The sequence below is a fragment of the Capra hircus genome, chromosome 18 (genome assembly GCF_001704415.2).
Source record: "Capra hircus breed San Clemente chromosome 18, ASM170441v1, whole genome shotgun sequence".
NCBI classification, from domain to species: domain Eukaryota; kingdom Metazoa; phylum Chordata; class Mammalia; order Artiodactyla; family Bovidae; genus Capra; species Capra hircus.
The window spans coordinates 19,193,003-19,219,176 of NC_030825.1; the positions used below are offsets into that span (position 1 = coordinate 19,193,003).

Here is a 26,174-nt window from a genome sequence, read left to right on the forward strand (position 1 = left end):
AGTGGGGCGGGCTCTGAACTGGGCCTGGAGACGCAGTGTAGTCTAATCGTGAGTGGCTTTGGGGTGGGGGTAGTGGTGCATTTGCTGCTTGCTAACTCTGTGTGCTCAGAAAGTTTCTTTCCTTCCTGGAGCCTCAGTTTGCAAGTTATAAAGCAGGAGGTGTAATAATAGTGCCTGTCTCATAGTGATGTTGTCAAAACCAAATGAGAAAATGCTGGCAGAGCGTCTGGTTTATACAGAATGCTCCAGAAGCAGTAACTACAGTGGGTTTTGTGAGTTTAGTCCTGGATCTGTCTGCTCCTGCCTTGTGGCCTCTGTCTCCCCATCTGTGAGGTAAGACGAGCGATGGCCCATTCACTTCCTCTTGCCTCCCCTCCCCCTTGCACTGATGTTGATTCTGCATGTGTGCATGTAATTGAGTCAAGGAGTATTCTGGGATGGATGGCCAGCTTTGCCACCTGGTAAGAGGTAAGGAGCAGGGCAGGCACTCTTGTCCCAGGTCTCTCACTGGACTCTATGTCCAGTGTTCTTTCCTCTGCCCCAGTGCGTCTCCCACAGGCGCCAATCCACCTACTGTGTGCAGCCTGGACTCTCCATGGGGCAGCGTCCAGGGCAGCCCCCAGTACAGTCCCCTGTGCTGGGGTCACTGGTGGACCTGGTGGAAACTTCACTCCTGGGGCTGCTCAGCTTTTTTCCCCCTCTGGAGCCTGGCGGTCATTTTTATTCACCTGAATGGAACTGCCCATTCCAGGAATGTCCTAGAAACCTGGAGCTGCCTGGGCATCAGCTGTTTTCACTTTCCCGCCCACGGCAGCAACACCTTCAGTGTTCTTTTCAGAGCCATCTATTCCTCGTGCAGAGCTTCAGTGATGGACGGCTCCCCCCACCACCTTCCTAGCCTGTGCCCCTCGCTGCAGGAAGGGCCCCTTTCTGCAAACTCTCGTGGGCTAGCTACTCTCCCCCTGGCTTCCTGGACTTCTTCTGCAGCTCCGACCTTGATTCTCTGTGACAGGAAGAGCATGGAGCTGAGGGTCCCAGCCATCCTGGGTGGTGGCCACTTGACTCCACCTAGTCAAGGTGTGTGTGAGGCCATGTTCTCAAGGCTGCAGACTCAGCCTGCAGAATTGACCCAGTGTGGCCACGTGAGCTTGGGGTCTTCTTCCGCTGATATATCCTGAAGCCCAGTTAATGTTCTTTTTACTACCTAATTGAGTTTTTATCGAAGTTTCTGCCCACTTTTATGCTTATTTTTGTTCTCTTCCTGCAGCCGACAGCAGAAGACCCATATAACCCATTTCCTATCAGCCCTTTTTGAGGATTAGTCATTTTTAAATGACTGCAATTTCCTTTTTGAAAGTGATTTTTATACTCATTTTTGTTCTATTTCTTTAGCTGTACTTACTCTAGGTGAAAAGGGGAAGCCGAGGATCTGATATTAGTCACTGGGTTTCCCTCTTGATCTTCTGCTGTGACCATACTCTCTCCCAAAAGATAGAAGCAGGGTAGCATGGTGGATCAAAGAGTCGGACACAACTGAGTGACTACACACACACAGCCTGGTGGGTGAAAGCACCGACTCAGAACCAACTAACTAGGTTTGAACCCTGGCTCTCCTGCCTGCAAGCTGTGTGGCTTTAGGTAAGTTACTCAGCCTCTCTGTGCCTCAGTTTTCTCACATGAACAGGGAAATAATAATAGTGTTGCCTATCTCATTGGGCTATTGAGAGGACTGAATGAGTTAAAAGAATGCCTGGCACATAGTAGAATCTATCAAAGCATTCACTTGGAAATGAAAAGGTGGCTGGCACAGCTGGTCTTTCCTTGCATCTGCCTTCTCCCTGAGTTCTGAAACGTTCAAGCTGACGGGGATCTCGGGGTTGTCTTCACCCCGTTTCTGCACCCCTCCCCTTTCTGCAGTCTGCCCAAGGGTATGGGCTGCACTGGTTTCATTTGTGTGATGACGAACAGCACGAGGGGAGCGTGGCTGCTGTAAGGACCCCCCTTCTGCCGACCCCTCCCCTGTGCATCCATCCTGAGTGCGCTGGCCCTGGTCCTCTCTCCAGCCTGCTCCTAGAACAGTAAGCTAAGTGCCCCTCACAAAAAATGTATCTGGAGGGATGGGACGGATGGCAGCAGCCAAGGTTAAATGTTGTGAGAGTAAAAGGCTTTGAACAGGGCAATCTGAGTTGGGTCTTTTATTTGTCAACATGCCCATTTCCCCTGATTGGGCCTTTTCAGTTTAAGGAGCCTTATTTCAATTCGGATGATTATAATCTCAGCAGTTGCTCAGTTTGTTGTTCCCCAAATAATGTGCTTTGCTGTAGTTTTGAGACTTGTTTACACAAAAATAAAGCCAGCTGGGCAGCCCCGTGATGAACCTCAGGGGGCTATGGTGCTGGGGCAGGTTGACCCTCCTTCTCAAAGGATGGATGAAGGGGTGCAGGGGAGAGTAGACCCCGAGATCCTGGCCACTCGCCGCTGGGGCTTCTGGCTGTGTGACTGAAGGCAAGTTACTCACCTCTCTGAGTCTCAGCCTCCTCATCTCAAAAATGGGATGTTGCCGATGGGAGGATGAAAGGAGAGTATTAATTGCGGTAATAGAAGCACTTAGCACAGTGCTGGCACTCGGGACATGCTCGCTAAACATAGCTGCTAATTTTATTAGCACTAGTGGTACTCATTAGTGCTAATTATGATTATTGGCCAAATAGCGCTTTTGTTTATCAGCTTTACTGAAGTATAATTTGCATACTGTAACACTCTCTTGTTTTAAGTGAGCAGTTCAGTGACGTTTAGTAAATTCACAGAGCTGTGCGGCCCTCACCGCAGTCCAGCTCGCAGGCATTTCCATGATCTCTGAAGGATGCCTCTTGCCCATTTGCAGTCAGTCCCTGCTCCCTCCTCTGGCCTCAGGCAATCACTAATCTGCTTTCTGTCTCTGCAGATGTGCCTGGTCTGGACAGTTCATGTGAATGGAATGAGTGCTTCTTCACATTAAATTTTCTCATCCACCCCTCACAGCGCATCTCTGTTTCAGATGTGTGAGCTGACTTCAGAGTTTAGAGGAGCGCTCGTGGGGTGACGAGTGAACGCAGGAGCAGGGTTCAAGTGCAGGTGTCTGCTCTCATCCTTGGACAATGTGAATGAAAGACGTGTGCAGGCTTGGTCTTTTGGGTCGGTGTCTTCCTTGCACTCCTCACCCATGAACCGGCTGGCTTTGGAGCCTGGATCCTCCACTTGTCAGCCAGCTTTGACACCTCCTGGGCCTCGGGGGCCCCTCCCCACAATGCAGAAGGTCGGGGCTCAAAGAGGAGTCAGACCGTGACTGCTTGGGAGCTTGCCATGGGGCCCCCTCTCTCAGTCTCACCTACGCAGGTGTCTTGCACGACTGACCTGTGTCAAGGGCCCTGACAGTGGACAGGCCTGGCGCTGTTCTCCCCTGGGGGGCCCTCATGTGGCTGTGCCTCAAATTCCTCGTCTGTCCAGTGGGAGGGGCCCTGGTCCCCACCACCTCTGGGCTGGAGACAGCCCTTAGTGTTGCACGGAAAGGCTCCATGGCAGCTTGCAGGAGTCTGAACTGAGACATCAAAATAATAAAAAGCCAGTGGAGCCCGGCCAGGGGTCAGGGGCGAGTGGGTCCCCCAGCTGCCCTAGCTCTAGCCACCTCCTCCCTTGAGTCCCTTTGTCTGCACCCCGAGGAGCCAGCTGGCAAGAGCCAGGAATTACCAGGCAGGGGCTGGGACGCCTCCTGTCACATCAAATTCAAGGAGCCGGCAGTGCTGGGTCCTTCCCGTCCAAAGGCCCTGTAACATGAGGCCCCCAGGGGAGTGGATGCCCTCACTCTGGGAGGTACCCCACGCTGGGTTGAGTGACTGGGCTTCAGGGGCGGGGAGACTGCAGGGAGATTGGGACTCCAGGTCAGGAGCTTCGGAGAGCAGCATCCTTCCAGGCAGAGGTCTGCCAGTCGTGCCAGCTGGGGTCAAGCACATCTTCACGGGGTCAGAGCCAAGGACTCGGGCGGGCACCAGGGTGGGGGTGGGGCCTAGGAGCAGGCTCAGAGCCAGCTCTGAGGGGCCCTGGAAGACCCTCCAGCAGGCCTTGTTGTCTTTTCAAGTCTTGGGATTGGCAGTTGTGAGAGCCTGGGGCTGCAGGACCCCCAGTCTGAGCCAGGCGCCTCCATGATGGTGTGTGTTTGTGTCTGCAGGTGAGTGTGTGTGTATGTTCAAGCCTATGTGTGTACGTGGATGTGATAATGTAGGAATGGACGTGTGTGCATATGAGAGAGCACGTGATTGTATGATTGTGTGTTTGTGACGGTGTGCATGACTGTGTGTTAGTGTGTTGGAGTTCACATGTGAGTTGCAGGAGTGCTGTATGAGTTGTATGTGTGCATGAGTGTGTTTATGTGTGTAGGCGTGTGAGTGGTGCTTGCCCAGCCTGGGAGTGAGGTCCCCTGCCTTCCCTTCTAGAGGATCTGGGCTGCCTCTAGCCAAGAATTTCTGGGTTACATCTGTGAGGGCTTTTCTGAAGACTCAACCAGGCTGGCTGGGGGCTGGAGAGGCGGGACAGTCTATTTCCTCGGGGTTAGAAGAGCAAGGTCAGTGCAGCCGAATCTGAGCTTTCATTTGTCTCTCTCCTGTCCGTAGCAGCCTGTGGTCCCTTTCATTCATTATTAAGTCTTGAATCCACCCAACACGAAACCTGAGCCATGGAACTCACTCCCTGCTCAGGCTGCTTCGGTTCAACCCCTGCTGCTTCTCAGCAAACTTCACTGGTTTAAGTTGCTGGGTCCAGTGTGCCTTTGTTTTTTCCAGAAATGGCCAACCCCTAGTTGGTTTCGTTTTCCTCTGAGGCTGGCCTGGCCAGCCAAGGCAGGGGCTAGGGGGGCTTGGGGAGATGGGGGTGGCCCCTATCCCTGAGGAGGGTGGGCCACGCCGGTTGTTTGTGCAAAGCCCCACCCACGACCTGCCCCCACCCCCAACGCCACAGTGGATTTAAGGGCCCATGAGGCTCTGAGCTCTGAGGCCATCTGGGTCCTGGCCCCACCTCTGATCACTGTCCCTTCAGGCCATCTCCTGGGGTTCTGAGTGGACGTGGGGAAAATCCAGGGGTGGAGGGGAACAAAGAAGACCACCACCCTTGGGATGGTTTGAGCTGGGAGCCCCTCGGATCCTTCCCAAGTCCCCTACCCCTGCTTGTGCCCTTGGGCCTGAGGTCCTTGCGCCTCTTATGTCCGTGTGCACCTGAAGCAGTAGTCCCATCTCTATCAGCCCTCCTTCCCCATGGAATGTAGCAGGGCTGAATTCACTAAAAATGCATTTTACTTTCTTGTGAAGTCTTGCCCACACCCATTGCACCCAGTGGGGTTTCCCACCCAAGCTACAGGCTGCAGGGGGGAGTCAAGCCCCATGCCTGGATCAGGTGATGGGACTTACCTCCTTTTGGCTTGATGGTCTGTGAGGTTGGGTCTGGTGACTTTTTTCCCAGCCCCCTGCCCACCCTCCCCATCAGGGAAGTGGCTGAGACCGCAGCTCCTGTTGCGGGGTGGGTACCACATCCAGCGAGGCCCAGGCAGGTGTTGTCGAGGGGAAAGGCACCTCCCCTCCGAACCCTGCCGCCCCTCTGCCACCCCCTCGGCAGATTGGAAGGCCCACATGTCCACACGCTTCCGGCCCGCCCCCCCCCCCGACTCCCTCCTCCCACTCCCCCATAGCAGTTGGCCAGCTGCACAGCCTCAGCCCGCGAGCTGTTGAAAAGCTGGCTCCGTCCTTGTTTCTCGCGGCCCTGGGAATTGCCTCTAATCTCCTTTCTGCCTTCCACCCCCCCGCAGATGGTGACGACGACCCACAACTCTCCTGGGTGGCCTCGTCTCCCTCCAGCAAGGATGTTGCGTCACCCACGCAGATGATCGGAGATGGGTGTGACCTGGGCCTGGGTGAGGAGGAAGGGGGCACGGGCCTGCCGTACCCTTGCCAGTTCTGCGACAAGTCCTTCATCCGCCTGAGCTACTTGAAGAGGCACGAACAGATCCACAGCGACAAGCTGCCGTTCAAGTGCACCTACTGCAGCCGCCTCTTCAAGCACAAGAGGAGCCGCGACCGGCACATCAAGCTGCACACGGGCGACAAGAAGTACCACTGTCACGAGTGCGAGGCGGCCTTCTCCCGCAGCGACCACCTCAAGATCCACCTGAAGACCCACAGCTCCAGCAAGCCCTTCAAGTGCACCGTCTGCAAGCGCGGCTTCTCCTCCACCAGCTCGCTGCAGAGCCACATGCAGGCCCACAAGAAGAACAAGGAGCACCTGGCCAAGTCGGAGAAGGAGGCCAAGAAGGACGACTTCATGTGCGACTACTGCGAGGACACCTTCAGCCAGACCGAGGAGCTGGAGAAGCACGTGCTCACCCGCCACCCCCAGCTCTCCGAGAAGGCCGACCTGCAGTGCATCCACTGCCCCGAGGTCTTTGTCGACGAGAACACGCTGCTCGCCCACATCCACCAAGCCCACGCCAACCAGAAACACAAGTGCCCCATGTGCCCCGAGCAGTTCTCCTCCGTGGAGGGCGTCTACTGCCACCTGGACAGCCACCGGCAGCCCGATTCCAGCAACCACAGCGTCAGCCCCGACCCCGTGCTGGGCAGCGTGGCCTCTATGAGCAGCGCCACACCGGACTCCAGCGCCTCCGTTGAGCGAGGCTCCACCCCGGACTCCACCTTGAAGCCGCTGCGGGGCCAGAAGAAGATGCGGGATGACGGGCAGGGCTGGTCCAAGGTGGTGTACAGCTGCCCCTACTGCTCCAAGCGGGACTTCAACAGCCTGGCCGTGCTGGAGATCCACCTGAAGACCATCCATGCGGATAAGCCGCAGCAGAGCCACACGTGTCAGATCTGCCTGGACTCCATGCCCACCCTCTACAACCTCAACGAGCACGTCCGCAAGCTGCACAAGAACCATGCGTACCCCGTAATGCAGTTCGGCAGCATCTCTGCCTTCCACTGCAACTACTGCCCCGAGATGTTTGCTGACATCAACAGCTTGCAGGAGCACATCCGGGTCTCCCACTGCGGCCCCAACGCCAACCCGCCCGACGGCAACAACGCCTTCTTTTGCAACCAATGCTCCATGGGCTTCCTGACTGAGTCCTCCCTCACGGAGCACATCCAGCAGGCCCACTGCAGCGTGGGCAGTGCCAAGCTGGAGTCCCCGGTCGTGCAGCCCACGCAGTCCTTCATGGAGGTCTACTCCTGCCCCTACTGCACCAACTCGCCCATCTTCGGCTCCATCCTGAAGCTCACCAAGCACATCAAGGAGAACCACAAGAACATCCCGCTGGCCCACAGTAAGAAGTCCAAGGCGGAACAGAGCCCGGTCTCGTCGGACGTGGAGGTGTCTTCCCCGAAGCGGCAGCGGCTCTCGGCGAGCGCCAACTCCATCTCCAACGGCGAGTACCCGTGCAACCAGTGCGACCTCAAGTTCTCCAACTTTGAGAGCTTCCAGACCCACCTGAAGCTGCACCTGGAGCTGCTGCTGCGGAAGCAGGCGTGCCCCCAGTGCAAGGAGGACTTCGACTCGCAGGAGTCCCTGCTGCAGCACCTGACCGTGCACTACATGACCACGTCCACCCACTACGTGTGCGAGAGCTGCGACAAGCAGTTCTCCTCGGTGGACGACCTGCAGAAGCACCTGCTGGACATGCACACCTTCGTGCTCTACCACTGCACGCTGTGTCAGGAGGTCTTCGACTCCAAGGTGTCCATCCAGGTGCATCTGGCGGTGAAGCACAGCAATGAGAAGAAGATGTTCCGCTGCACGGCCTGCAACTGGGACTTCCGCAAGGAGGCCGACCTGCAGGTGCACGTCAAGCACAGCCACCTGGGCAACCCGGCCAGGGCCCACAAGTGCATCTTCTGCGGGGAGACCTTCAGCACCGAGGTGGAGCTGCAGTGCCACATCACCACGCACAGCAAGAAGTACAACTGCAAGTTCTGCAGCAAGGCCTTCCACGCCATCATCCTGCTGGAGAAGCACCTGCGGGAGAAGCACTGCGTGTTCGACGCGGCGGCCGAGAACGGCACGGCCAACGGCGTGCCCCCGGCCGCCGCCAAGAAGGCCGAGCCGGCCGACCTGCCGGGCGTGCTGCTGAAGAACCCCGAGGCGCCCAACAGCCACGAGGCGAGTGAGGACGACGTGGACGCGTCGGAGCCCATGTACGGCTGCGACATCTGCGGGGCGGCCTACACCATGGAGGTGCTGCTGCAGAACCACCGGCTGCGGGACCACAACATCCGGCCGGGCGAGGACGACGGCTCGCGGAAGAAGGCCGAGTTCATCAAGGGCAGCCACAAGTGCAACGTGTGCTCGCGGACTTTCTTCTCGGAGAACGGGCTCCGGGAGCACCTGCAGACTCACCGGGGCCCCGCCAAGCACTACATGTGCCCCATCTGCGGCGAGCGCTTCCCCTCGCTGCTGACGCTCACCGAGCACAAGGTGACCCACAGCAAGAGCCTGGACACGGGCACCTGCCGCATCTGCAAGATGCCCCTGCAGAGCGAGGAGGAGTTCATCGAGCACTGCCAGATGCACCCCGACCTGCGCAACTCCCTCACGGGCTTCCGCTGTGTGGTCTGCATGCAGACGGTCACCTCCACGCTCGAGCTCAAGATCCACGGCACCTTCCACATGCAGAAGCTGGCGGGCAGCTCGGCCGCGTCCTCCCCCAACGGCCAGGGGCTGCAGAAGCTCTACAAGTGTGCCCTGTGCCTCAAAGAGTTCCGCAGCAAGCAGGACCTGGTGAAGCTCGACGTCAACGGGCTCCCCTACGGCCTCTGCGCTGGCTGCATGGCCCGCAGCTCCAACGGACAGGTGGGCGGCCTGGCCCCGCCCGAGCCTGCCGACCGGCCCTGCGCCGGCCTCCGCTGCCCCGAATGCAGCGTCAAGTTTGAGAGCGCGGAAGATCTGGAGAGCCACATGCAGGTGGACCACCGTGACCTCACCCCGGAGACCAGTGGGCCCCGGAAAGGCGCCCAGACGTCGCCAGTGCCCCGGGTAAGTACAGCCCGGCCCAGCCTGCCCCACCCCCGCTCCCTGGGGCTCCGCGCATGCCCACTAGAGGCCGCTTGCCGCGCTTTGCGCTTCCTTTCTAGTTGCTGACCCGAGAAGCAGGGGCCTCCTGCAGCGGTTAAGCAGATCTGATGATCGCAGAGAACTCCGAGTCCAGATCCCGGTGCATGCCATCTCCCTTCCAGAGGGACATGGCGTGTATCACCCTGGGTCTCATTTGCCAAGTGCTCTTCTGTAAAATGGGAATAATAATTGTCTCAATGTCACAGAATTGTTGTGAGGGACCCGTGGCACAGTGTAGGTGAAGGGTAGATACAGTGAGTTCTGTCCATGTTGGAGGTCGGGTCATCTCCGTCATTGATTGGGGGTGGACTTACTTGTGTGCTTACTGGGTCTTCTTGGGCAAGTCACTCTGTTCTTTGGGCATAAGATTTAGGAATCCTTTGACAATTTGTAAAGGTAACATACACATAAAGGACTTGGAACTTGGCACTTAGGGCCCCATCATGCTAGCAGTAATCAATTGGTACTATTATCATCAACACTATCATTAGAGCTGGTACATGGAAGCCCATGGGATGTTTCCAGTTACTGCCTGATCGATCACATTTGTCCTGAGCACCTTTTATTTTGGGGATGTCTGGCAGCCAAGCAGAGCCAGAAACAGACCCTGCTTGGGGCTTCTAGACCCAGGGGAGCCGCACACCTATAACCGTGGGTTTCAGCAAGGCAGGGGAAGTCTGAGGTACCAGAGGGTCCATGTGGGCCCTGGAAGTGGTGACCGTGGGGCACCTGCTGGAGACTGTGTGGCCCCTGGTGTCAGACAGAGCAGGCCCAGGGACTCCCATCAAGTCTGTGTTATCTGTTTCCAGGCCGAGGAGGTGCCAAGCCGATCTCGGGGGCATCTGTCCCTCAAGGGCCACTGCTGGTGCCGCTGGTAGGGAGGCAGGCTTTGGGAAAGGGCCACCCGCCACGGGTGCCCCTGGAAGACACGGATGTTTGTGAAGGTGTTCACTGCAGGATCAGACGGGGGCCTGGGACTCTGGGATTTTGCTGGGGGTGGGAGTAGTGGGGAGAGAGTGAGAGAGAAGGAGGGCTGTAGAGGCTGAAGGGAGAATCCGCAGTGGGGCCCTTAAAGGGTCTCCTGCCCAGCTTCCCTGCCCAGCGAGCTGCAGCGTCTGACCAAGATCACCCAGCTGCAGAGAAAAAAGTCTGAATGAGAACAGAACCATGCTTTCACCTGGGGCCTGAGGCCTCTCAAATTCCTGCCTGGAGCAGAGAGCGCCTTTCTGAGTGGATTGATTGATTGAATTTGTCCTGAGCACCCATTATTTCTGGGGTGCCTGGCATCCAAGGAGAGTCAGAGGTGGACCACTTTCTCAAGGCCTTTTGACTGAGCAAGGCCACTAAGTAAGCATCCACTGGGTCACCCTTCAGGGGTCTTAAGCACAGTGCAGTCATAGCTGCCCAGCTCTGTTCCCCCAAGCCTCAGCTTTCTGGCTGGCCAGGTGGGTGGACTGGGAAGTTTCAGCCCTGGAGACAGAGGGCCTGCCTACCCATCTGTGGTTTGACCTCTTTGGGCCTCTGTCTCACCTGTAAGCCAGTGCATGCTAAGTTGCCTCAGTCGTGTACGACTTGTGATCCTATGGACTGTAGGCCACCAGGTTCCTCTTGTCTATGGGATTCTCCAGACAAGAATACTGGAGTGGGTTGCCATACCCTCCCCCGGGGAATCTTCCTGAGCCAGGGATCAAGCCCGGGTCTCTTATGTCTCCTGCATTGGCAGAAGTGTTCTTTACCACTAGCGCCACCTGGGTAAAGCCAGAGGGCAATAGTAATAACAGTAGAGTGCTCTTGCCTGGAAAATCCCATGGGCGGAGGGGCCTGGTAGGCTGCAGTCCATGGGGTCGCCAAGAGTCGGACCTGACTGAGCGACTTCGCTTTCACTTTTCACTTTCATGCATTGGAGAAGGAAATGGCAACCCACTCCAGTACTCTTGCCTGGAGAATCCCAGGGATGGGGGAACCTGGTGGGCTGCCGTCTCTGGGGTCGCACAGAGTCAGACACGACTGAAGCGACTTAGCAGCAGCAGCAGTAGTAGTAATAGTAGTCTCAGTGGTGTCTGTCTCCAAAGCCAGCATCATCTGGGAGGGACCTGGGGGCTGTTCTGTTTCTTAACCAGCATCTGCTCTGGCTGCTGCTACTGCTAAGTCACGTCAGTCGTGTCCGACTCTGTGCGACCCCATAGACGGCAGCCCACCAGGCTTCCCCGTCCCTGGGACTCTCCAGGCAAGAACACTGGAGTGGGTCTGCTCTGGCTAGCCAGTGCCTATTCCTCCTCAGTGTCAAACACTGTGACCGTCTCCTGTGCTGACCTTCGTGTTTTGCCCTGGGATTAAATGAGTCAAGACATGCTGGGCATGTAATAGCCATCACTTGTGATTTTCTCGTTTATAATCACAGCTCACACTGATTGAGGAATAAGGATGTGCCAGGCACTTTCTATCTATTTATTCCTTATGATACTCACTCTCCAGATGAGAAAAAGGAGGCAAGGAACCGTTAGGTAGTTTGCTGGGAGCCCCTCGATTTCAAGAGGCAGAGATGGGGGTTGATCCTGGGGAGAGTGTGGCACCCCAGCCTGAGCTCTTGACAGCCCTCCAGCCAGCACCTCTGGAGCCCATCCTGGTTGCAAGGTTGGGGTTCGGGGTGGTCAGCCCGGTGCACAGGTGGCGGGACAGTGTGGCAGGGCCGGCGCCTGTGTATCCTGCTCCAGGTGCTCTCCAGCCCCATTCCTGCCCACACTCTGCTGGTCACGGGGCTGCCTCTAGCCCACCACAAAGCCTTTGGCTATTGCAGCCTCCTCCTTCCCAGTCTGCTCTGTGTCCGGTATCTAGCATCAGTTCGTAAAGCCCCTACTGTGTGAGCACCCACTCTTATATTGTTTTCCTGGCAACACCCTGGACCTTTGCTGTGACCTTTGCTTTGGCAAAGAGGGAGCCCAGGCTTAGAAGGGTGGAGCCACATACCCAGGGGTGAGCAGCTGTGTGAGGCAGTGCAGGACTTGCAACCTGAGGGGGCTTGTTTACAAGGAGCCTGGTCAGGCTTCCTGTTCCTGTCCCTGGCTTGTGAGAGAGGAGGGAGCTGACGTTCATGTCCAGAGGCCTGGGCAGATGGGCCATTTGCAGAAAGGAACTAGACAAAGCCTGGGCACCTCCCCAGCAGAGGCATAGCCTCTGGGGCCTTGCCCCTGCCTGGGCACGCCTGGGGGCAGGGGCCCAGCTGTCTGCTCGCCCATCCCTCTCTCCCCCAGGACTCATGCGTGTGAGAGCAGACTCTGGGGGCTGCACAGGGGCTTGGGGGCTGGCAGGCTGGGACCCTCGGGAGTGTATCCATAGCAACCAGCTCTCTGAGGACTGGGTTCCCGTGGGGCCGAGGCTGCTGTCGGCTGGAGCGTGAAGCACTGAGGTTTCTGCCTCCCCCTCTATTTATGGGTAATAACAACATCGCCCCAGCTCTAGCCCCTTGTGGGCAGACCCTGGCCCTCATCGACTCACCAGACTGCCACAGTGCCTCTTGTTGCTCAGGGTGGGGGGCTAGACTGGATGCTCACTTGCTACACCTTACTGCAGGGCAAACAGCTGGGTTCAGGGGCTTGTCCAGGTGACAGCTTTCTGTCACCCCGATCAAGACTGTCTGGGGTGGTCTGGGGCATGGAGCTAAGAAGGCAGCCCAGACAGTGGCTCTGGAGGGTGCCTGCACGGGGTTGAATCCCTGTGCCGCTGCTTCTCAGCGCTTGAAATTCTGCTTTCTCCATCCCTGAAGGGGAGATTGCAGAGTCATTGTGAGTATTCAGAGTAAACAGCGCCTGCACACAGTAGGTGCTCAGTAAGCATGGGCTGCAGTCATGATCAGGGAATTCAGCAGCAGTGGCTGTCTCTACCTTCTCCTTCCTGCTCCTCTCCTGTCTCCACATCCCCAGGTGTGTTCTCTTTCTGGCCTGGGCCCCTCTCAGGTTGCTCGGGGCCACGCTAGGGGAGGGAGCCCTGGCCAAGGTCCCAGGGCTCAGCTCCGGTTCTCCTGGGACCAGAGGCGCTTTGAATGCCAAGTTCTACCTTACTGTGCTTACGTCTCCTGGTGGGAGCTGAGGCTCCAGAGGAAGATGGAGTCTTTGAGGGATGGAGAAAGGGAGACGGGCTGGGAGAAGGTGTTGAGGTGAGGACGGAGGGCCAGCCGGGGTTGCAACAGGAGGGAGAGTCCTGATCTGTTCTCTCCAGCCCAGATGACTGCACGGCCTCACCAGCTGCATGATGGACCCTGGGCATCCCTGACCTCATGTGCTTGGCCGGAAGGGCCATCTGTGGGGACAGCTGAGTATGCAGCGAGCCTTACTGGGTGTGGCTGCTGGTGAGCAATTTTGTGGACAGGTGTGTGTGTGCCTGTGAGTGTGAATGTGTATACCTATGTATCTACATGTGTGTCTATGAGGGCTGGTGCACACCCTTGTGCCATGAGCTGCTTGTGCATCTGTGGGTGCATTTGGGAGTGGTGGGTGTGACTGTCAGGGTCCAGGGAGAAAACTGAAAGCTGGTGTGTCACTGGGGACGCTGTGTGAACTTGGGGTCCATGACAATGTTTCCACTTCTCCGAGGGTGTTGCACTTATGTGTCCGTGTTACAGGGAGTGAGTTGGTGTGTGTAACCTGTGGGTGTATCCTTGAAGGTCTTGTGTGTTGATGGTGAGTTGGAATGAGGTGTGTAGGATACTGGCAAGTATGTGTGTATGTCCTCACATGCGTGTCTATGCCTGTGTGTACAGGTCGTGTGTGTGTGTGTGTGTTTGTGTGTGTGTGTGCAGGGGCCTGTGTGTTTGTGTGAATGCCCAGGCCCTTTGGTCAGCAGCTCCTGTGACCCCTCCCTTGGGCATCCCCTGGAGTCTGCTTCCCCACAAGGCAGGGTCCATTCCTTTTCCTGACACCAAGGGGTGGCCATATGGTTGGGGGACTTTTGGGGGGGTACCCTCTTGTCCTGCTCAGGCTCCTGGTGACTTATCTTTCAAGCCCAGTGAACCCACTTCACGCACTTCCTCGAAGAGGAACAGCACTTTTGGACCAGCCATGGCCGTGGCCTGCAGAAGCGTCCAGCCAGGAGGTGGGGGCACCATGCTCCCTGTCCAGCAGTCTCCTCTGGGCTTCTTTGGCATGCAGCTTCCTGGGCTGTGCTTCATTCTTGCATTTACTTGTTCACTCACTCATTCATTCATTCAACCATTCATTAAGCATCAAAGACTCTTACACGGGCTGGACAGAGTGGTGGGGGACACATGTGTGAGGGGATGAATGATTCTGATGGTGGAGAAACTCGGGGTCCTTCTTTTCTGTGAGCACAGACCAGGAGTTGAGCCACGGCGGGGTGCGCCCCTCAGAAGTCCTCAGTCCCTACTGTTTCTTCTGGCTTGAGATCTCCTCTGCCCATTGTGAGACTGACCCCCAAGTTCCGTCTCCTCCACCTCCAGACTCACCCATTCTTCCCGGGATGTGTCTGTGCTGAATGCCTACCTCTGGGACCAGCGCTATGGCTGCTCCGAGGACATGCTGAATGCCTAGTTCTCCGGAAACACCTAGGGCAAGGCCCTCTGGTCTCATCAGCGGGGGTCCTGGAGCCTGAGCAGGGACCCTGCCCAGAGCCTGAAGCTCCCAGCACCAGCTCTTCCACTTGGTTCTCCGTTCATCTGTTCAGCAGCCTCTTGGCAGTTGAGAGTCACGATGAAAGTTCAGTGCTTATTAGATGCTCACTGGGTGGGGCCCTGTGCAGGGTGGTGGGGGTCCAGGGTCCCTAGTTACTGAGGGATGGCTTCTCTTTATCCCTTCTGCCCTAATAGAGGGCTTGGCACATATTATTTTGCAACTTTGCCCATCTGCTCAAAAATTCTTCCCAAAGCGCTTGCTCTTTGCTGGGACCTCACAAGTGAACAGAACATATTCTGGCCCTTGGGTTCTCATGGTGCAGTGGGAAGCAGACAAATCAACTGGCCACAGCAAACTCTTTGGGGCCCAACTAGGTGATTTCAGCACGAACTCAGGGGCCTGGGCAGACCCTAAACTCACTCTGGGTTGGGAGGAGAGGGCTTCTCAGAAGAGGTGACAATTGAACAGAGACCTTGAGGATGGAGAGGGTATTCTGATGGAGGAAATAGCATAGACAAAGTCCCAGAGGTGGGACCAGGCAAGTTCAGGTGGGGCTGAGACAACTGAGCCCCCTGGTGGTTCATCCCCTATTGCTGAGAGATGGGCCTCAGTGCTCAGCTGAAAAATCCAGTCTTGCCTTCTTTTCCAGAGGTCAAGGGAGGCCCCATTATTCCAGGACACAAAGTGGTCTTCGGAAAGCTTGGATACTGTGAATTCCTCTCCCTTCATAGAAACCCACAGTCACAGCCCTTCCCCCCAGTTAGGAACACCACCACCTATGTCCGCAGTGGGCTGGTTTCACACTGCGAAGCTCCACTTTTTGGAACCAGTCTTCAAGAAGCTTTGAAACATTTTATGTTCTCCATTTTTCTGCCCCCTCCCGACAAAAGTACTTGGTCATAGCTCCCCGTGTGTGGAAGCCAGATCTAGGATGATGCGGGGTCTTATGTGTCTAGGGCAGGTGAGGAATTCTTCAGTCACCCTTAAGTGTCAGAACTGATGGGAGCAGTCTCCCCTGCTTGTCCACTTGTTTCTTAGGGCAGGTACATAGTTAGATGCAAAGAGAGATGGATGCATAGATGGATGGATGCATGGATGTGTGTGTGTGTGTTTGTGAGAGAGAATGTGTGTGTAGATGGATAAATGGGTAAATTGGATAGGTAGGTGAATGAATGAGTGGATTGACAGATGGATGGATGGATGGATAGATAAATGAATGGGTGTATGGGTATATGTATGTGTGTTTAAACGGATGGATGGGTAGGCAGGTTAGGTAGATGGATGGATGGGTAGATGGACAGCTAGATGAATGTATGGGTGTGTGTAGATGGATCAGTGGGTAGACTGAGGGTAGGTCGATGGACAGGTGATGGGTGGACAGATGAACAGATCTGTGGATCTGTTGAGTGGATGCAGCAAGCATAGATGGGTGGAAGATGAGTAGGTGAATCTGATCATGCTTCAGGCAGATCAGCCTGCCTCAGCTTCAATTCCATGGTTCTTCCTGTGTGCCCTCACTTTGGGATGGTTCAGTTTCCCCAGGGCCAGCAGAGAAGCAGCTTCCTTCAATGGAGCGTGTCACCCCTTTCCCTCTCCGAGGCTGACTCACAGAGCTGGAGTCAGAGGCAGGTGGGAAGAGAGTGGCCTGGGGAGACCTGGGAGCAGGTCAGAGCCGTTCTAGGAAGTCTTGAGCCATGACCTCCAGGAACTTTTGCTTTCTGCCCTGTTCTGCATCCTGACTGTCTAACTCCTTTCCTTTCGGTTTCCATGCAGAAAAAGACATACCAGTGCATCAAGTGCCAGATGACCTTCGAGAATGAGAGAGAGATCCAAATCCACGTTGCCAACCACATGATTGGTAAGAGCACGCTTCCTCCTCCCCGGGCTGCGGCCACTCCTCGGGGCTGAACTGTGTGGGTCTGGCCATCATTTTGCTGGCTTTTAGCTAAAAGGATGGCGTCACTGCTGCTGCTGCTGAGACATTTCAAATGGGACTAAAAATGTCAGAGCTGGAGCACTTTCTCCATCTGGACCCTCTTTTCGCGGCTCCGTTCACATTAGAGTCAAACTTTTGACAATCTCTCCCATTTCTCAGCACAAATTTCCCTCCATTTCTGAACCAAAGTGCTTTCCAGTTGTCAGGCACTCAGGGGCAATTGTGCTTCAATTTCGTATGTCATGACATGGAATAGATTTAACTGCTCACATTTCCCCACCAAACGTGGGCAGTTCCTCAGGCACATTGTCAAAACAGAATGCTTACAAAGTTATTTCGCTATTTTTTCTATTCGTCTTCAAGCAGTCTTGGACTTTGGAAAATTCAGCCTTTTTTAAAAGGGAGCATCCAAGGTCCCGTTGTGTTCCCACTTGGCCTAAGGGATGGAGGGAAGCTTTGAGGTCTTCCTTGTCTTCTGTGGGTGGGTGTGGTCTCTCTGGCAGCTGGGAGGGCACAGCTTTAAGAGGGCATAGCAATTTCTGGTGGCACAGGGCTGGCCTAGGGCGTGGGTTTGGCAGTAATGGCCTTGGGAGCTCCTGGAGTTTTGGTGCTCTGGGTCTTTGGTGGAAGTGTGATCACCTTCTCCAAGACCTCCACAGTCAGAGTGATGAGAGGTCTGTCCTGGGTTGAGCATCCTGACCCTTACTTCCTTTCCACTTTTCTGCCTCTGATATCTTTTCATTAAAGTTTTAACAACAGCCATGCCAACTGAGTACATTTTTCCAAAACCCTCGATCCCATAGTTTAAAAAAAGTCCCCTTCACGCTGTTCACCTATAACTATCACAACATTGTTAATCTGCTATACCCCAGTACAAAAATGTTTTTGGTGTTTAAAAAAAAAAAATCCATTTAAATGTCCAGCTCAGGGGATCCTCACAAACAGAGCACACCTGGGTAACCAACACCCAGGTAAAGAAACAGACGATTCCCCGTTCTCAGAAAGCCCCCCGCTCGACCCTCTCCAGGTCCTTCCCCCAACAAAAGGGTGTCACCATCCTGTTGTCTAACAGCAGAGGTCACTTGGGGTGGTTTGGCATTTTATATAAACGAGATCACACAGTCTCTGCTCATTTGTGTCTGGTAACTTTTACTTGTTCATATTATCGACTGTGATCGGATCTTCTCACTAGTGGATGCTATTCTGTTGTGTGAACACATCACCGTTTATCTATTCCTGATACACATCCTCATGGGCATCTGGGTAGTTTCCCTTGTGGAATTGCTTCACATAGTGTGTGGCTGTGAACATTCTTGTGAGTCATTGGTGAACATGTACGTGCAGTTTTAATGAGAATATTCTTGGACTCAGGCCGGGGAGTCATAGGATGTGAGTGGGTACCCTTTCAGTGGATGCAGACAAATACATTTCCAAAGTGGTCGTATGAAGTCCTGCTCTCACCCTAGCCTGTGAGAGCTGCATATCTGTGCCATCATCTGCCTTGTACATACCAAGAACCACTGCGAAGGCCCTTCTGTAGTGGAGCTGTGCTCACGGTGGCTACGGTGTCCAGGTCCCCGCCAGACTCAGTGAGTTTGGATGCCTAGCATCCCAGTGACTGACTCGGGGCAGGTGTCCTGAAGGTGCTGACCCTAACCGGGTGCCTGGTGGGGCTCCCTCAATGATGAGGGGACATGAGGAGCACAGGGGTGGCAGGTAGGGCCCTGGGAGTTTGGCCTGACGGGGAGACTAATGACTTTTTAATTTCTTCTGTTTGAATGTCCCCCCGCCCGGCTGAAGCAGAGGAAGGAAACTGCCCTGTCAGTCACAGGCTGCCGAGAGCGCTTTCACGGCGGTGTCGGGGAGGTGAAGATGAAGATATCTCAAAATGTTTGCTTTTGTAGCAGGTGTTAATGTGTGCTCCTGTTTGTAAGCACGAAGGGCGAGAGGCTGGCTAATTGGACCACAGTGGTTTCAAAGGTGTTTCTCCCTGCTCCTCTCTCCTTTCCACCTATCCTTTCCGCGCAGATCCGGGAAGCTGCAGTGTCCTCAGGTGGAAGGCGAGGCCGGCGCCTCACTGGAGTCGGGGGAGATGTGAGGGGAGGGCTTGATTGGCACTCATGGGAGAGGGGGGCTTGATTGGCACCTGGGTCTTTGTGGGAGCGGGGGCCGGGGCTCCGGCGGAAGAAGTGGCTGGACAGGGCCCCTCCCCTGAGCCTGCGCAGTGCTGTGAGCCGGCCTGTTCTCAGGCCACGTGGAGGATGCAGGCCTGGGAGCCGGCAGCAAGGGGCTATTGGTCTCAGAGCCCAAGCGTCCGACCAAGACGTTTATGTAGCTGCGCAAAGTCTCACAGGCAGGGCCTTGGCGCGTGGCCATGAGGGACGGGCTAGGGCCCCGCTGGCGCCACACCTCTGGTGCCGGGTGGTACCTCTTCTTACTCTGTCCCACCCTCCCCACCTGTCCGCCCTTCACTGCCCTTGTCACCTCCATCCATCAAGGAACAGCAAGCCCCCGCTGCACGTGGAGACCTGGGGTGGCCCCTGTGGGTGACAGAGGGTGAAGGGGACTCGGGCTGTGCCCTCAGAGACCTCCCAGCGTCCCGCCAAAGCCCTCACAGTCCACACCCTGCGGGGTGGAGGGATGTCACCTGGGTGAGGGTGCTCACAGCCGCCGTGTACTGAGCCCACCACAGGCTGGGTACTTTATATAGCTGCTAGTTCTGCACCTCACAGAGGAGGGTTAATGGCTTTTCCAAGTTCTTCCAGCCAGGAAATAGCAGAGCCAGGGTCTCCATAAAAGCCAGGCTCTCTCCACTGTGCATGGCGACCCTGCCAGGGCCTGTGGTGGGAGAGACACAGCCCTACCCTTAAGGGTTCTCTGCCCACGGGAGAGGCTGATGGGTGTCCAGGTAAGCACTGTGCAGTGAGGTTGATGCTCCCAGAACAGGGACTGCTGGGTCCAAATAGGTCCATCAGGAAGGCCTGGGTTTTAAAGGATGAAGAGGAGTTTTCTCTGTGGTTTAGGGCCATCTCTGGCAGGGGCAGCAGCCTTGGCAGGGAAGGACAGTCATAGAGAGCAGAGCCCTCGGAAAGCTGATTGTAACGAGGAGGCAGGTCCTTGAAGGATGGGTGTTGTTAGGCTGAGAAGGTGGGAGCAACATCTGGGGGAGGACCCTGGGTGAGTGGAGCTCAGAGACAGGAGCAGAGGAAGTGACTGGGGGACAGGGGACCCCGACCTGGCCAGGATGGAGGCATTGCATGTGGTAGCCTTGTGGGCAGTGAAGGTGGGGAGGTGGTGTGGGGCTGTACCATGGAGGACCTTGAAGGCCAGATTAAGGGATTTGGATTTGGGGGCTCGAAATCTGGGGGCCCCTTGGCAGATGCTTTATTTGATTTCTGTTGAAAAACCTAAAGAGGTGTTAGACAAGGCCCACATTCCCACATGAGCTGGGCAGTACTGGGACTGTGTGTTCTCAGGCTCCATTGGGCCTCCCAGTCCCTATTGTGATTTGAGGAGATACTTTGCTCATCTGTGTCCCTGCCTGGTTCCTGTAGACACGTGAATGTGTGACCTTGGGCTCACCCACTAGGGAGCCACTGAGGGTTTTGGAGCGGAGTGTGGCCTAGAGCAGCTGGGTGCTTTATGGAGGCTCAGAGGGGGGAACCTGGAATGGGGCAGCACAGTATGGACAATTACGTGGAAAGGCATCAGAACAAGGTTTAGTGAAATCCTTGAAGAAGCAAGCCACCAAACAGAAAACAACAGTAAAATTCAGCAGAAGAAAAGTAATAGACTCTGATGAAGATGACGAATGTTGAATTTAAGATGTCCGGAGACTGGGACTTAATGGAATGATTCTAGCACAGGTAATACTTGGGAGAAGTTAAGATCTGATGGAGTGTTTACTTTGTTTATTATTCTCTCTATGCCTTAAAAAAAAATAAATTTGTTATGCAAAAACAGAGACCTGCCCGGTCTGGTCCAGGGGTCAGGGAATGAGGCAGGGAGAGAAGGCAGGCCATAGGACATCCATTTGGCCTGTGCTGTGGGCCTGTGGGCCCTGGTGGCTTGGGGAAGGTGGTGGGGGTGACAGTGGGAGGTGTGAATGGAAGAGAAGCAAGCCCAGGAGCCCTGGGTGGGGGCTGGCATGGCAGAGCTGGTAAAAACTGCCCAGTGTCCCTGTGGACAGCTTCCCCCTGCTAAATGACCTGAGCCCAGAGTGGCTGCCTGGAGCCAGCGGGGGTAAAAGCCCCCTTAGTGGCACCGAGGGGACTCGGCAGATAGACGTGATGCTGTTCAGCTCAGTGGCCTTCTCATCAACTCGGGGCACGGGGGTTCTGAGGCAGGCCTCCCCGGGGACCCGGACTGCAGGAGCCCTCCCCCGGGGGACGCTAAACTGGCCTTTTTATAGCGGGGGGCCGCATCGTGACTTTGCAGCCTCTAGACCCTGGGAGTTATGATGACCCAGGGACACGTCTCCTTGGAAACATTTTCCCAGCACCCCTTTCCTGGCGGCTGCTGGAGAGGGAGTGATTTGGAGCTGATAGAAAGGCAAGGGTCTTTTGAAACCTTTCAGCGGCAGGGTCTCCTTTGAAATCTCCCCTCCCTACAGAGAATGGAGCCCCCTTCTCCTGGCTTCCTCCAGCTTTTGAAATGGTTTTAGACGCCCCCTCCCCCAGTACATCAAAACCTTGGAGCAGTCCACTGCACTGATCTGCGGCCTCCTGGAGGGTCCGTCCCTCCCCACCTCCCCCTGCACCCGGCCCCCTGCCATCAGCGACCCCCTTCCCACCCTCACCCCACTCTCTGGAAGGATTGCCTCCCCCCTGGAAAATGGCTCTGCAGGAGGCCCTGCTTGGGCTCCCTGGGGCCTGCTGAGGGGAGAGCTGAGGAGGGCTTGTGGGGGGCCTGGCCCAGAGACAGTCAGCCCCGTGGCCGGGGACAGATGAGTGTCTCCCCATGTGTGTTGGACTTGTGTGTGCAAGGACATGATGTGCACGGCCCCAGGAGGCCTGGGGCACGCGGGACCTCAGAGGCCCAGAGGCTGGTCCTCCTGCCCTCTCCTTGTCTGCTCGCAAACCTCTCTCTCAGCTCCTCTCAGGCCGATGGCTGGACGAGGGTCTGAGAACTTGTCCTTGAAATAGCGATCTTGCTATGACCCAGGTTGGCCCCAGGGGAGTGACTCAGCCTTTGGGCCCTGATGTCCTAACTCAGGGCTTCATGGGCCCCTGGGGGGAGCCCCGAGGAGGGGCCGGGCTGGGAAGGGACGGTCCTTGGGGAACCTTGTCAGGGACGTTTGCCCTCCATGTCCTTGAAAAGTGGCTGTGGACCCTCTGGCAGGCAGCCAGGCCAGAGCCGGCCCGTCCCGGTGGGGCATTAGTCATTCTGAAGACGTTATTTTCTTGGTCACGTCAGCCTCTTTCCCTGGGTGCCTCTTAAGGCCTGGGCTTTGCTATGAAGAAATGAGGCTGGGGTGGGGCGGCGGGTAGCATCTGGAAAATCAGCCTCTCCCACCTCCTGCTCAGGCCTGCAAAACGCCCCCCATGCTGGGCGGTGGTCCTTGTCTGTCCTCCCTGACATAGCACCTGGAGGGGAGGGGTCTGCTCGGGATATGGGTGTGTGTGAGAGAGGGGGGAGGGGAGAGAGGGGGAGAGAGGCTTTCTGCCTTCTAAGTCTTCAGAAGCATATCCCAGAAGACATCCTGAAAGCCACCTTGCAGACAGGGTACCCCCTCTTTCTGCGGCTGTTGCCTTGCGGAAGACCTGGCCTGCAGCGTTTTTCGAGAGGAAGGAAAGGCTGGTGTGGAAATCAGCATTTCACCCTCACACCAGGGACATACAAAAACTCTCAAATATAACTGAAGAGAAAAACACGTGAAAAGGAAAAGGAAAAAACGGTTCCTGTTGACTTTCTGTTGGGAACACATGGGGCTGAGTGGGGCTGTGCTAGCTGTTTTCTGGTGCTTTTCATTCGGGTAACACCAGACCCAAAACATCTGTCTAACCTTAATATGTGATAAAACTGTCTCCCTCTGCCCCCAGAGATCACGTTTCAAGTTCCGGGACTGTTCTGTCAGGATAACAAGCTTGTGCAAAGAGCCTATAATCCAGTTTTTTCCTCCCCTCCCCTCCCCTCCCCTCCCCTCCCCTGCATCTCCTCCCTCCCCTCCCCCTCCTCTCCCCCTCTTTCTCTTCCTTCTTCATCTCCCAAGTAGAGTATAATCACTTCCCTCCTTAACAGCCCTTGTGGATGAGAGGGCTCAGTTTCCCTGATTTTGAATCTCATTGGTCAGTTTAAGGAGGCTGTTGATCAAGTACTTGGTCCATGAAGAATCCATCAGTTCTGAATTTTAAAATAGTGAGTTTTCTCATCTCAGGTGGCACAGTGGTAAAGTATCTGCCTGCAGTGTAGGAGGCACACAGATGCACGTTCAGTCCCTGGGTCGGGAAAATCCCCTGGAGTAAGAAATGGCAACCCACTCCAGTATTTTTGCCTGGAGAATCCTATGGGCAGGGGAACCTGTCGGGGTAAAGTCCATGGGGCCACAAACAGCTGGACACAGCTAAGTGAGTGCAAGCATCTCATTTTCATAGATTTTATCCTTTTTTAAGAAATCTGTAGGTGAGGTTTTCTTGGAATAGTAACCTCTGTTCAATAAACATGATTGACATCCTCAGTGAGGAAACTCTAACCAAGTTAGGGAGGTGATAACTTAAAAGGATAAGGTAAAATCATGTCACAAAATCTAAGGTATAGAAGCTCAAAGGACAGGCGCATTGTCCAATCTGGGCATTCCAGGAAGGCTTCCAGGAGGAGGTGACACCTAATCAGGCTCTTTTAAGGCAGAAAATAAGGTGGGAGGGGCCTTCCAGGCAGAGAAAATAGCATAAGCCACTTGAAAGAGAAGAGGCTCATGTAGTATGCGATAATTCAGTATCTACTTCAGGTAGATTGTCTTGAGTTGTCTGTAGACAATTCAGTGTTGCTTCAGAATAAATTTTGAGGCAGGAGGTGGGTGAAGCATAGAAAAGACAGAGTACAGAGTAGGGGAGGTGAGAGAGGATGAGGATATTGGTTAGGAGGGTAGGGATTGGAGAAGCATTTAAGAGGCAAAACTGGCAGGATTTGGGAAATGAATGGAATTGGGAAGCGAAGCCCCAGCGGAAGATGACACCATGCCTGAAGAAGAGCTGCTGGCAAAGAAGATGCTCCCAGCAATGATCAGTGACGTCTAATGCAGCTTGTCACGCACAGGCCCTGCTATCAATATCTACAGGTGTTATCACGCTTAACCCCACAATAGCTTATGAGAGAGGGGCACTGCTATTCTCCCCATTTTGTACATGCGGAATTGAGGGGACGTGTCCAGTGTCAGTGACTAGCAAATGTGAGTTCTGAACTCAGGCAGTGTAATTTTCGAGCTTGGAATCCTCTTAACTCCTTCAACTGGAGGCCCATCACACTTGGTTAGCTTGAGTTTGTTGGCGATTGGGCCTTGTAGGAGATGCCTGTTGGCCAATCTGAGTGTTGGTGTCTGGCCGGCGGTCGGCCGCATGGGTGGGGAGCTCAGGAAGTGGGCCTGGGCTGGAGGAGGGGTTTGGAGGCCTCAGCACAGATGGTGGGGCAGCTGGGAGAAGTGAGGGGCATGAGGAACACGTGGTCATCCATGCCCAGACAGCATAGTGCTTCTGGGCAGTAGCGTGAGAGGCCACAGAGAGGCCCAGAGAGGCAGGCTGAAGGGGGTCTGCTGGACCGTCCTGAGCATGAGCAGCAACAGTGGAAACGGGGGGAGGAATAATTGGAAGGGAGGTGGGGAGACCAGTGCTGTAGACTTCACTTCCCAGGTTCCAGACTGGGAAGGGAGTGTGGGAAACAGGGGCCAAGGGGCCCCGGGGTCAGAGGAAGCTTCTGTATCTGGAAGAGGGAAAGATCAGAGTATGTTACTAGGCTGAGGAGAGAGCCAGTGGGGAGCAGAGGAAGGATGGAGAGGAGACAGCAATGGAGCCAAGCCTGGCGGGATGGGGCCCGGGGCCCTGGCACCATCTTGGTGGACCAGCCCACGGGCCCAGCCTTCTTCTCTTGCTCTCCGTGCCATGGACTTGGCCGCCTGTGTTACTGAGTTGACTTTGTTGAATGCCCTTTATGGTCACTTGGCTGCTTGGGAGCAGCTGACACATGAGCAATTTGCCTTGCATCTGCTTCTGGCCGAGCCTCGCTGGAGTGAGGGCAGAAAACGAGGGCCCTGCAACCCCAGGGCTTGGCCTGCTCTGCCCTGAGCTCCCAGTAGGCGCCAGGACCTCACACTGGGCTCTGCAAGGCTGGCCAGGCTCCTTGCCTTGTGAATCCCCGGGCTCCAGTGGGGATGAAGTGCGAGGCTTCCCCTTCTGGCTGCAGATCTCTGCCCTGAAGGAGTCAGGGTGTCCCGCACTGGCTGACACCCCTTCTGGCATGGTTTCCAGCTCATCTCCCTGGGCAAACCAAGGTAGGGAGAAGGGAAGTGATTCTCCAGAGACACACTGTGAGTTGTGCATCTTACTTGAAATAAGAATCCAAGGTTGCTGATGGAAGTGTTTTTAAACAGAGATGCTTTGTTAGGGAGTTACTGATTTTAGTTCATCCTAAAGATGTTTATGAACACCAATAGTTTGCTTAATCTGCTATAGATATATTAATGAGAAATAGAGTGTGCACATGTGTGTGCGCACACTCACACACACAGAATGTAGAGCTCTACAGTGAATCATAGTGGTTAAGAGTACTCCCAGCTCATAGTTAAAGTTATTCCACCTTTGTATGCTTCAGCTCTGTGTCTATAAAATGCCCCCAGCTTAACATACCTGTACTAACATAGCTGTTTAGGCAGATCTCTTTCATTGACGATTCTGAGATCCAAATCACTCTGACTAAAGCATTCAGTTCAGTTCAGTCGCTCAGTCGTGTCCAACTTTTTTCGACCCCATGAATCATAGCACGCCAGGCCTCCCTGTCTGTCCATCACCAACTCCCGGAGTTCACTCAAACTCATGTCCATCGAGTCGGTGATGCCATCCAGCCATCTCATCCTCTGTCATCCCCTTCTCCTCCTGCCCCCAATCCCTCCCAGCATCAGAGTCTTTTCCAATGAGTTAACTCTTCGCATGAGGTGGCCAAAGTACTGGAGTTTCAGCTTTAGCGTCATTCCTTCCAATGAACACTCAGGACTGATCTCCTTCAGAATGGACTGGTTGGATCTCCTTGCAGTCCAAGGGACTCTCAAGAGTCTTCTCCAACACCACAGTTCAAAAGCATCCATTCTTCGGCTCTCAGCCTCCTTCACAGTCCAACTCTCACATCCATACATGACCACTGGAAAAACCATAGCCTTGACTAGACGGACCTTTGTTGGCAAAATAATGTCTCTGCTTTTGAATATGCTATCTAGGTTGGTCATAACTTTCCTTCCAAGGAGTAAGTGTCTTTTAATTTCCTGGCTGCAGTCACCATCTGCAGTG

At 55.1% G+C, this 26,174-nt stretch overlaps 1 protein-coding gene across 1 annotated transcript in view; it reads left to right on the forward strand.

Moving 5' to 3' along the window:
• ZNF423 (zinc finger protein 423) overlaps positions 1 to 26,174 on the forward strand; it is a 343,420-nt gene that overhangs the window by 191,358 nt on the left and 125,888 nt on the right. Inside the window, exons 4-5 of the mRNA XM_018061954.1 lie at positions 5,831 to 9,045; positions 16,521 to 16,605. Of these exons, the coding sequence (XP_017917443.1) occupies positions 5,831 to 9,045; positions 16,521 to 16,605 (3,300 nt within the window). The remainder of the gene's footprint in view (positions 1 to 5,830; positions 9,046 to 16,520; positions 16,606 to 26,174) is intronic.